Below are 12,500 nucleotides of genomic sequence, written 5' to 3'. Positions count from 1 at the left end.
ATAGATAATACTCCCTACAACTGTACAACAATATATAATACTCCCTACAACTGTACAACAATAGATAATACTCCCTACAATTGTAAAACAACATATAATATTCCCTACAACTGGACAACAATAGATAATACTCCCTACAATTGTAAAACAACATATAATACTCCCTACAACTGTACAATAACTAATTTTTATGTAACAGATAATACTCCCTACAGTTTCACAACAACAGATAATACTCCCTACAACTGTACAACCACTCACCTTTATGTCACAGATAATACTCCCTACAAATGTTGAACAATAAATAATACTCCCTACCACTGTACAACAACTCGCCCTTATGTCTCATATAATACTCCCTTCAGATAATACTCCCTACAACTGTACAAAAACAGAAGATTGCCTTTGAAGGTGTTTTTAATGAGTATATTGTTAAATTACTGTAATGCAAAATTTATTTAGTAATAAAAAGTCTATGTCAGTTGAAGTGACAGTAAATTTAATCAAAATAATTATATATAATAAAACAATAAAACAAATTTTAAAAAGCAAAAAAAAAAAAAAAAAAAAAAAATCCAATTTGAGTTTATTTATTTTATTTTTCATGTTATAGAAGTAAAATAGCCCCTCTTTAACTCATCAGTTCATAGTTTGTTTTTTCATGGCCTTTTTGTTTTTACTCTCAGCTGTTTTATTTGTGTTTTTCTTTTCTTTTCTCAGGTTTGGGCTCCACGGACACAGACGTCCCTCTGCCCAACCCCACTGTCCCCATCAAGAAAATCACCAAGGACAAAGGTTTGACCCTTTCACACATTTACACACACATTTACACACATTTTGACACAGAAAAACATTAACCCGAAGTGACGTTTCCCCGACATCGCGGCTCTTGAAAAAGGTTCTTTTCACGCTGACCAGAAGACGTTCTTCTCTACTTCACCCTGTCAGTGGTTTTTAGAACATTTTCTATTTTTGTTTTTGCCAAACTTGTGTCTCGTGTATTTGATGTTACATATTCATAAAAATAATAATAATCATAAAAACAAAAACAAAAAAATCATAACTGTTAACCAAAAACTAAAACCAATAACCAAAAACTCGTAACTGTTGATTTGACGAACACAACGGAACAGGAATTACATCTTTTTTTTTTCTCTCCTACAACTGTACAACAACAGATAATACTCCCTACAACTGTAAAATGTGACAGATAATACTCCCTACAACAACTTATACAGAGATAACAGACAGAATACACACAATATAGATGACTACAACATATAATACTCCCTACAACTGTACAACAACGTATACAGAGAGAACACGCACAATACACGTAATGTATACAACTACAACTGATAATACTCCCTACAACTGTATAACAACAGATAATACTCCCTACAACTGTATAACAACAGATAATACTCCCTACAACTGTATAAACAACAGATAATACTCCTACAACTGTATACAACAGATAATACTCCCTACAACTGTATAACAACAGATAATAACTCCCTACAACTGTACAACATGTGACAGATAATACTCCCTACAACTGTAAAAACAGATAATACTCCCTACAACTGTACAACAACGTATACCTAGAGAACACACACAATACACACGACTACAATTGATAATGCTCCCTACAACTGTACAACAACAGATAATACTCCCTACAACAACTTATACAGAGACACCACAAAATACACGCGACTACACCATATAATACTCCCTACAACTGTACAACAACATATATAGAGATAACACAATACCCGCAATATACATGACTCCGACATATAATACTCCCTACAACTGTACAGCAACTCAGCCTCATGTGACAGATAATACTCCCTACAACTGTACAGCAGCCTATACAGAGGTAACACACAGAATACACACAATATACATGAGTCCAGCATATAATACTCCCTACAACTGTATTACTCACCCTTATGTCACAGATAATACTCCCTACAACTGTACAACAAACCAAACAAACGACTCAGAAAATTCCACGGCTTTAACTCATTACGGGTTATTAAAGGTCCTGAACAGACTTTACACACACACACACACACATATATACACACACACACACACACACACACAAACACACACATATTTTCGTATGATTCCTGTAAGCGGACACACGCTCGCGCCGCTGACACTTTCCCCCCCGTGACAGATAACAAACGATCCGGAGACGCACAAAAAGCTTCTCAAAACAAAAAACCGGCGGAAGTTCGAATATCGATCGTCCGTCTTGGAGCGCATCAATCAGCGGGGGGCATAAGTAAAGCGGCGGCGGCGAGTGGGGGGGCGGGGGCGCGGCGAGGGGCTAAAAGGGGTGAGCCAGGTCAGCCGCTAAAAGCCTGAGCGTGTGAGCCGCCCGCCCGCCCGCCCGTGTGTGTGTGTGTGTTGTTTTCAATCTCTCGTCCATAACAATGCTCCATCTGCGAACGTGTCGTCTGCTCGCGTCAGCACCATCCCGGACCTGCCCCGCTGCGATCAATAACGCAAAAAAGTCCCCGCAGGAATACACCGCGCCGCACGCACAACTGCAGACGCACACACGGCAAACACACACACGGCAAACACACACACGGCAAACACACACACACAGGCAAACACACACGGCAAACACACACACACGGCAAACACACACAGCTGCTGTTAGAGGGTGTGTGGAGGATTTTTTTATTTTTTTTACTTTCACATTTTGAAACTAAAAAAAAGAAAAAAAAATCTTCAACTCCTACAAAATATAAACTGATAAACCTTAAATTTGTTGTAGCTATATTTTATTTTATTTTTTTCTATAACATGGAAAAAAAAAAAAAAAAAACTAACTGGATTTTTTCCCCCTGCTTTTTTACTTTTATTTATTTTTTATTTATTTATTTATTTATTGTCAAAATAGAGAGCATTTTTTTCATGTGAGTTGTTCTACAGTTGTAGGGAGTATTATCTGTTACATTACGTCTGTTACATAATACTCCCTACAACTGTACAACAACTCAGGCTTATGTAACAGATAATACTCCCTATTTTGACAACAAAAAAATTGTAAAAAGCACACAAAAAAATCGAATCTGTGTTTTCTTATTTATTTATTTTTCATGTTATTGAAATATACATATAATACAGTTGTAGGGAGTATTATCTGATGTACACTTGTAGGGAGTATTATCTGTTGTACAGTTGTAGGGAGTATTATCTGTCACATTTTACAGTTGTAGGGAGTATTATCTGTCACATTTTACAGTTGTAGGGGGTATTATGTGTTGTACAGTTGAGGAGTATTATTGTTGTACAGTTGTAGGGAGTATTATGTGTTGTTGTACAGTTGTAGGAGTAGTATACAGTAGGGAGTATTATCTTTTGATGTACAGTTGTAGGGAGTATTATGTGTTGTTGTACAGTTGTAGGGAGTATTATCTGTTGTTTTAAACAGTTGTAGGGAGTATTATCTGTTGTAGTTGTTGTACAGTTGTAGGGAGTATTATCTGTTGTTGTACAGTTGTAGGGAGTATTATCTTGTTGTACAGTTGTAGGGAGTATTATGTGTTGTTGTACAGTTGTAGGGAGTATTATCTTTACATTTTACAGTTGTAGGGAGTATTATCTGTTGTTGTACAGTTGTAGGGAGTATTATCTTTTGTTGTACAGTTGTAGGGAGTATTATCTTGTTGTACAGTTGTAGGGAGTATTATCTTGTTGTACAGTTGTAGGGAGTATTATGTGTTGTACAGTTGTAGGAGTATTATTTGTTGTACAGTTGTAGGGAGTATTATCTGTTGTTGTACAGTTGTAGGGAGTATTATCTTGTGTTGTACAGTTGTAGGAGTATTATCTGTTGTTGTACAGTTGGAGGGAGTATTATCTTTGTTGTACAGTTTAGGGAGTATTATCTGTTGTACAGTTGTAGGGAGTATTATCTTGTTGTACAGTTGTAGGGAGTATTATCTTGTTGTACAGTTGTAGGGAGTATTATCTTTTGTTGTACAGTTGTAGGGAGTATTATCTGTTGTTGTACAGTTGTAGGGAGTATTATCTTGTTGTACAGTTGTAGGGAGTATTATCTTGTTGTACAGTTGTAGGGAGTATTATCTTGTTGTACAGTTGTAGGGAGTATTATCTGTTGTACAGTTGTAGGGAGTATTATCTTGTTGTACAGTTGTAGGGAGTATTATCTTGTTGTACAGTTGTAGGAGTATTATCTGTTGTACAGTTGTAGGGAGTATTATCTTGTTGTACAGTTGTAGGGAGTATTATCTGTTACATAAGGGTGAGTTGTAACTTACTTTGAAATTAAGTTTAATTCTAAATAATCATTAAAGACATTTTTCACTTTTACACGAGACTTTTAATTCTGAACAAAAATAACTTCATTTTGATTAAAAATGAAAAAGTCCATGTAAACACTTAACTCTCGTCTCTATGGCGACTGATCAGTTTAATGTCATACTTTGGAACACTGCAGGTGAAGCACTGACATCTCCATGGAAACAGGCACCCGACGGGCTCTGTGTTAGAAAAGTTCCGTGGTGCGTCTTTAATCCCCGCGTCCGTTACGGAGTGAGGTCACCTGGACTCGTGCGTTTGCTTTTCGCGGCGTCGGTGAAACGGCGGTTTGTTTAAATAAACGAGCGCTGGAGGGTTTAAAGTGGGTCGAGGAGTGATGGGTGAACGTGAAAGTGAAAGTGAGCCGTGTGCAGAGCGCCGGGGGGAATAAGAGCCGACGCCGAGCTCGTTACGGCTCCGACCGGCTCCATACGTCACATGAACACGAGCGCACACATGTAAAACTCCGATGATCCACAGAATAAGGCAAGACAAGTTTATTTGTACAGCACAATTCGTACACAAAGTAATTCAAAGTGCTTTTACAGAATAAGAAATACATTAAAATCATAATAAAAACAAATCAAAACATAAATAATCATGAAGATTAAAATTAAAAAAGAGAGACATAAATTGGAGAGAAGAGTGCGGAATGAAAAACCTTTCAGTTATTTGCACAGTTAAACAGAAATGTTTTGAGTCTGGATTTAAACAGCGTCACAGAAGAGTCTGTCTCACATGTTCAGACTGTTCCAGGTTTTAGCTGCATGAACCTGAAACTCTGACTCCCCTTGTTTAGTCGTGACTCTGGGCACCAGCAGGAGTTGGTCCCTGAGCTCCTCAGAGTGTGAGATGTTCATATGACACTAACATGTCACAGATGGACTTTGGTGCTCGGACATGGAGACACTTGTACAAACAGAGCTGCTTTAAAGTCTCTGAGCCACAGGAGCCAGTGCAGAGACCTGAGACCAGGACTTATGTGCTCGTACTTCCTAGTTCGAGTCAGGACCCGAGCTGCAGCGTTCTGGATGTTCTGGATGTTCTGGATGTTCTGGATGTTCTTGGATGTTCTGGATGTTCTGGATGTTCTTGGATGTTCTGGATGTTCTGGATGTTCTGGATGTTCTGGATGTTCTGGATGTTCTGGATGTTTGTGGATGTTCTGGATGTTTCTGGATGTTGTGGATGTTCTGGATGTTCTGGATGTTCTGGATGTTCTGGATGTTCTGGATGTTCTGGATGTTCTGGATGTTCTGGATGTTCTGGATGTTCTGGATGTTCTGGATGTTCTGAATGTTCTGGATGTTCTAGATGTTCTAGATGTTCTAGATGTTGTGATGTTCTGGATGTTGGATGTTCTGGATGTTGTGGATGTTCTGGATGTTCTGGATGTTCTGCAGCACAGCTCGTTTGGAGAGACCAGTGAGCAGAACATTACAGTATCTAACCTACTGGAGACAAACGCATGGATAAGTTTCTCCAAGTCTGATTTAGACAGTAAACCTTTGATTTTTGCTCTGTTTTTTAGATGGTAAAAGGCTGCAGATGTTATTGACTTGATGTGGCTGTTAAAGTTCAAGTCTGAGTCCATTATTACCCTAGATTTCTTGCCTGATTTGAAGGTTTTAGAGAGAGAGACTGGAGGTGATGCTGACACTGTCCCTTTGTTTCTGTGGACCAAACACTATGACTTCAGTCTTGTCAGAGTTTAGCTGGAGAAAGTTGTTTTGCATCCACAAAACAGAATAAGCAGAACACACACACACACACACACACACAACTGTGCTCACGCTTTTGTGTCCATGTGTAAAGAGACGGGTCAGTCTTTAGTCTCTGTAACTTTACAGCTGAGGGTCCATCACCTGCTTGTTTCTATGGATACGTCATTGCTCTGCCTGGAATGGACCAATCACTGGGTAAATCGGTGACTCCTCCTGCAGCGCTGAACTAAACCAACACCTGCAGGACGTTCAGCGGCTGGAACGAAGACCCGAGCAACTCGAGTCAATGTGGGGAAGAGTTTGAGATTGACAGTTGTCAGAGCCAATCAGATTTCACTGAGTTATGGGCGGGATCGTATCACGACGTTTTCCAGGCCTTTGTGAATATCCTGTAATAGCGACGAAAACCACACTGGACACTTCGATTTGGACGCCTCAGGGACGTCGGGAAGAAGAAGAAGACAGAGAAAGAACCGGAAAAAAAAAGAACCGGAGCTCGGAGCCCGCGGAGGCTTGGACACGTTGCAAAAAAAAAAAAAAAAAAAAAAAGTGTAAAATTTAAAGAACGTCAAACTTAAAGAAAAGCTCGTGGTGGACATTTTCAAAATAAAAGCGAGTGAGCAACAGACATTTATGATAAAAAAATAAAAATAAATAAATCTGCGTTAATGGCATTAAAATAATTGTCGGCGTAGTTAACGCAAAATTAACGTGTTAACACGCCCGGCCCTAATAATTAATAATGAATCATTTCAAGAAATCAATAATGAGATAATTGAAAAAAACACACAAAGATGAACTACTGCAAAAAAAAAACAAAAAAAAAAAAAAAACACCTAAATACTTTTTTTTTCTCCTTTTGTTTTCTGTTTGACGTCTCTGACACGAGTTGAAACCAACAAATAAATAAACCGCTGTGTGAGCGGAGTCGCCTCTCCACAGATCTGACCTGGAACTCGGTCTGGTTTGGTTTCCGTGGAGATAGAAAGATTTAATGATTTAAGGAAGAAAAAGAGGAAGAAGAGGAGGAGGAGGAAGAGACATGTGCTCCAGAGAGTCTTAATCAGTGGTAATTTCACACCAGATTTAACCCAGAAATAAACAGAGAAGGAAAAGAAGGAGAGAAGGAGAGAGAGAGAGAGGAGAGAGAGAAAGGAGAGAAAAACAGGAGAATGGAGAGAGGGATGAAAGAGACAGAGAGAGAGAGGAGAGGATTAAGCTAAGGAGAGACGAGGAGAGGGAGAAGAGAAGGAAAGAGGAGAGAGAGAAGGAGAGAGAGGAAAGAGAGAGAAGGAGAGAGAGAGAAGAGAGAGAGAGAGAGAGAGAGAGAGAGAGAGAGGAGAGAGAGGAGAGAGAGAGAGAAGAGAAGGAGAGAGAGAGAGAGAGAGAGAGAGAGAGAGAAGAGAGAGAGAGAGGAGAGAGAGAGAGGAGAAGAGAGAGAGAGAGAAGAGAGAGAGAGAGAGAGAGAGAGAGAGAGAGAGAAGAGAGAGAGAGAGAGAGAGAAAGAGAGAGAGAGGAGAGAGAGAGAGAGAGAAGAGAGAGAGAGAGAGAGAGAGAGAGAGAGAGAGGAGAGAGAGAGAAGGAAAGAGAGGAGAGAGAGAGAGAAGGAAAGAGAGGAGAGAGAGAGAGAGGAGAGAGAGAGAGGAAAGAGAGGAGAGAGAGGAGAGAGAGAAGGAGAGAGAGAGAGAGAGGAAAGAGAGAGAGAGAGAGGAGAGAGAAAGAAGAGAGAGAGAGAGGAGAGAGAGGAGAGAGAGAAGAGAGAAGAGAAGAGAGAGAGAAGGAAGAGAGGAGAGAGGGAGAAGAGAGAGGAGAGGAGAGAGAGAGAAGGAGAGAGAGGGAGAGAGAAAGAGAGAGAGAAAAGGAGAGAAGAAGAGAGAGGAGAGAGAGGGAGGGAGAGAGAGAAGGAGAGAAAAGAGGGAGGGGAGAGAGAGAGGAGAGAGAAAGAGGAGAGGATGAAGGTTAAGGAGAGAAGGGAGAGGGAGGAGAGAAGGAGAGAGGGAGGAGACAGTGACAGAAAAAAAGAAAGAGAGAGAGAAAGAACAGAGAGAGGAGAGAGGAGAAGAGAAAGGAAGAAGAGAAAGGTGGAAAAAAGAAAGACAAAAACATAGAGGGAGAGGAAAGGGAACGAGAGGAGAGAGAGTAAGAGATAAACAGATAGAGGAGAAGAGGGAAAGAGGAGAGAGGGAGAGCGAGATAGAGATGGAGAGATGAAGAAAAGAGAGATGGAGGGATGAAGAAGAGAGAGATGGAGGGATGAAGAGGAGGAGGAGACGTTCTGCTCTTTAATCCGTCTCATTAAGTCGTCACATCGAGACTTTAATACTAACGAAGTCGAGCTCAAAGATCCACTGTTTCCTCTGCACCTGCGACCGAGTCCAAAAGACCGAGACCAGAGCCGAGACCGAGACCAGACCCAAGACCGAGACCAGAGCCGAGACCAGAGCCGAGACCAGACCAGAGACCAGAGACCAGAGACCAGAGACCAGAGACCAGAGACCAGAGACCAGAGACCAGAGACCAGAGACCAGAGACCAGAGAGACCAGAGACCAGAGAGACCGAGAGCCCCCAAGACCGAGACCAGACCAAGAGACCAGACCCCAGAGACCAAGACCAGACAGACCAGAGACCAGAGACCAGAGACCAGAGACCGAGACCAGACCAGACCCGAGACCCAAGACCAGAGAGACCAGAGTCAAGACCGAGACCAGACCAGACCCGAGACCCGAGACCAGACGAGACCAGAGACCAGACCAGAGACCAGACCGAGACCCGAGACCAGAGACCGAGACCGAGACCAGAGACCAGAGACCGAGAGACCAGAGAGACCCAGAGACCAGAGACCAGAGACCGAGACCAGAGACCAGAGACCAGAGACCAGAGACCGAGACCAGAGCCGAGACCGAGACCAGACCAGACCGAGAGAGACCAGACCAGAGACCAGAGACCAGAGACCAGAGACCAGACCGACCGAGACCAGAGACCAGACCCAGACCAGAGAGAGACCAGAGACCAGAGACCAGAGACCAGAGACCAGAGACCAGACAGAGACCAGAGACCAGAGACCAGAGACCAGAGACCAGACCAGAGACCAGACCAGAACCAGACGAGACCGAGACCGAGACCAGAGACCGAGACCAGAGACCAGAGACCAGAGACCCAGACCGAGACCAGAGACCAGAGACCAGAGACCAGAGACCAGAGCCCAAGACCAGAGACCAGACCAGAGACCAGAGACCAGACCAGACCAGAGACCAGACCAAGACCAGAGACCAGAGACCAGAGACCAGACCCGAGACCCAGAGACCAGAGACCAGAGACCAGAGACCAGAGACCAGAGACCAGAGACCAGAGACCAGAGACCGAGACCAGAGACCAGAGACCAGAGAGACCGAGACCAGAGACCAGACCAGACCAGAGACCAGGAGCCGAGAGAGACCAGACCGAGACCAGAGACCAGAGACCAGAGACCAGAGACCAGAGACCAGAGACCGAGACCAGACCAGAGACCAGACCAGAGACCAGAGCCAGAGACCAGAGTGAGACCCAGAGAGCCGAGACCGAAACCAGAGACCGAGACCAGAGAGCCGAGAACGAACCAACCAACCGAGACCAAAACCGAGAGCCTGAGAGCCGAGACCAGAGAGCCGAAGACCAAGAGCCGAGACCAAAACCAGAGCCGAGACCAGACCCGAGACCCGAGACCAAACCGAGCCGAACCAAAGCCGAGACCAAACCGAAACAAAACCAAAGCCGAGAACCGAAACAAGAGCCGAGAACCTAAACCACACCGACCACCGACTCATGCTAAAAACTAGTGACGGGCAGATGAAGCTTCATGAAGCATTGAACTTTCATCCAGTTGGTTCAGTCCAGCACAAAGCTTCTTGAAGCTTCATTTGCTCTAATCCAGGAGAGTCAAACTCGTTTTGTTTCCGGGGTCGTGTCCAACCGACTTTGATCCAAAGTGTCCGGATCAGAAAACTCATGTCATATAAACCCCAAAAATAACAATAAGTTCAAATATTTGTGCAGAGAAACACAAATCTATTACAGAAATCTTTTTTAATTGATGAACTCTTTCTTTTACAAAATATTATAATATTATGAACAACCTGAAACTTTAAGAAAAATACAATTTCAACACAAAGTTTTAACATGAACTTGTCTGTAAACAGGAATAAGTCCATTTTTTGTTGTAAAATCCTGCACTCGGCTCCACTTTTCTCATGTTGGACATTTTTCTGATGAGGGTGTCACGGTCAACAGTCAAAACGATCGTCCTTTAAGAGCGTTTGGAAAGAGACAAGTCTTCATTTGTGCTGCTCTGGTGGGAGGGGCCACGTACAGAGACGCTGGAGACGCTGCTGTGATAAACACCACACAAAATTAACAAGATTTTAATAGAAAATATAATTAAAATATTTGAGTAGAAAATCAGCTGAGGGCCAGATTAAAGGTCTGGGCCGACATCTACTGGACACAAAAATATCAGTTGAAGTGTGTGGCATTTTGCCTGTGAATAAAACTGTCAGCAAAATAAAGAAGGATGCCAAACCTGTTTATTGTCGTGATGCAGTGAACTGTGTTTCTATGTACTGACAGTATGAAAAATCATTATTTAGAAATGATGAAAATGGAAATCGCAACAAAATCCGAACCACTTCCTGAATCGGTCACGTGGCAGAGCCGGGCACCGAGGCTTTGGACGTCCTCCCCCAAAATGAAGCGAGCCTCGATACGCACGTCGCAGAAACCCACCCTTAAACCCACCCCCCCCCTTAAACCCCCCTTAAACCCACCCTTAAACCCACCCTTAAACCCACCCTTAACCCACCCTTAAACCCACCCTTAAACCCTTACCCTTAAACCCACCCTAAACCCCCTTAAACCCACCCTTAAACCCACCCTTAACCCACGCTAAAAACCTGCTCAAAACCACACTTAAACTCTGCTGAAACTCGTTTTGGTTTAGAGTCTGATTTTGTGATTGTGAGTTTACTGTTTCATGTTGTATTTTTGTTTTGTGTTTTTCAGAGGAGTTGTCTCTGGGTCAGACTCTTCCTCCTGGTTTTCCTGCTCCGTTTCTCTTCGCTGACGGACTCTCGTCTGTGGAAACTTTACTCACGAACATACAGGTAAAAAACAACAAAACAAATAAATGAATTAAACGTGACGCTGTTTTCTGATGTTCTCATCACAAACACAAACACTGGAGTTGTGTTTTGTTTCATTCACACGTTTAACTCACAAAGCTGTAGATGTTGGAGACGTAGACAAATCTGTGTGTCGTTCATTCATTCATTTTTCAGAATAAAACCAAAAATAAGAAAATGTAAAAACAAATATTTTCTTCATTATTTCTCTCCAAAACCAAAATGAAAAAACAGATAACGGCCGTTTCCCGTTCATGTGACTTTTGTGACGGCGATGTGGGATTTTTGCAGTGCGTACGGACTGAACCACGACCAGAGTGGGACTGAGACCGAGACTAGACCGGGACCAGATCGGGACCAGACCAGGACTGAGACCGGGACCAGGGCGGGACCAGGGCGGGACCAGAGCCTCAGCTTTGAGCTCCAGGCTGCCGTGGGCTCTGAGCCTTCGGTCTGGTCCCGGCCTGGTTCCGCTCTGGTCTCAGTCTTAGTCTGGTCCCGGTCTGGTCCCGGCTTGGTCTCGGTCTCGGTCTCAGTCTCACTCTGGTCTCTAGTCTCTGGTCTCTAGTCCCTCAGTCTCGGTCTGGTCCCGGTCTCAGTCTTGGTCTGGTCTCGGTCTGGTCCCAGTCTCAGTCCCGGTCTGGTCCCAGTCTGGTCCCAACTTGGTCTCGGTCTCAGTCTTGGTCTGGTCCCGGTCTCAGTCCTGGTCTGGTTCCGGACCTGGATCAGTCCTGGTTCAGTCCGACTTCGCAATTTAAGTCACGTAAACGGGAAACGTCCGTTATCCTTTTTTTTTTTTTACATTTTTCATTTAAACACAAAATCGAAAACTGAAAAAACAAATCATTATCTGTTTTTTTTTTTTTTTTTTTTTTTTTCATTTTAGTTTTGGAGACAAATAATGAAGAAAATCGTTGTTTTTTCGTTTTCTTATTTTTCGTTTTATTTTGAAAAACGAATGAACGACTGATACACAGATTTAGACAGATTAATAATAAAGTGTTACTCAAACGTGTGAATGGAAACACAGTACTTTGAAAAATATTTTGTGTATTTTTTGTGTATTTTCTTACCGTTTTACCCTCTTGTGGACTTTGTGGTTCAGGGTTTGTTGAAAGTGGCCGTGGAAAACGCTCGAGCTCAGGACAAACAGATCCAGGCCGAGAAACGAGAACTGAAGATGGAACTGTTCAGAGAAAGAGAAATGAGAGAAAGTCTGGAGAGACAACTCACCTCCGAGCTCCAGAGCAGAGGTAACAACCAACTAACTAA

At 42.8% G+C, this 12,500-nt stretch overlaps 1 protein-coding gene across 1 annotated transcript in view; it reads left to right on the top strand.

Moving 5' to 3' along the window:
• The window catches only part of LOC110153480 (dachshund homolog 2-like), a gene marked incomplete at its 3' end in the record, with an annotated part of 68,304 nt that extends 55,823 nt beyond the window's left edge, over positions 1–12,481 (top strand). The window contains exons 11-13 of the mRNA XM_055161058.1: positions 721–795; positions 11,110–11,210; positions 12,334–12,481. Of these exons, the coding sequence (XP_055017033.1) occupies positions 721–795; positions 11,110–11,210; positions 12,334–12,481 (324 nt within the window). The remainder of the gene's footprint in view (positions 1–720; positions 796–11,109; positions 11,211–12,333) is intronic.
• Positions 12,482–12,500: the final 19 nt, after the last annotated feature.

The sequence above is a fragment of the Boleophthalmus pectinirostris genome, unplaced genomic scaffold, assembly GCF_026225935.1.
Source record: "Boleophthalmus pectinirostris isolate CB_2022bp ecotype Guang Dong unplaced genomic scaffold, ASM2622593v1 HiC_scaffold_30, whole genome shotgun sequence".
NCBI classification, from domain to species: domain Eukaryota; kingdom Metazoa; phylum Chordata; class Actinopteri; order Gobiiformes; family Gobiidae; genus Boleophthalmus; species Boleophthalmus pectinirostris.
Note: the sequence above shows the minus strand (reverse complement) of the source record. Positions and strands in the feature narration are given on the sequence as shown.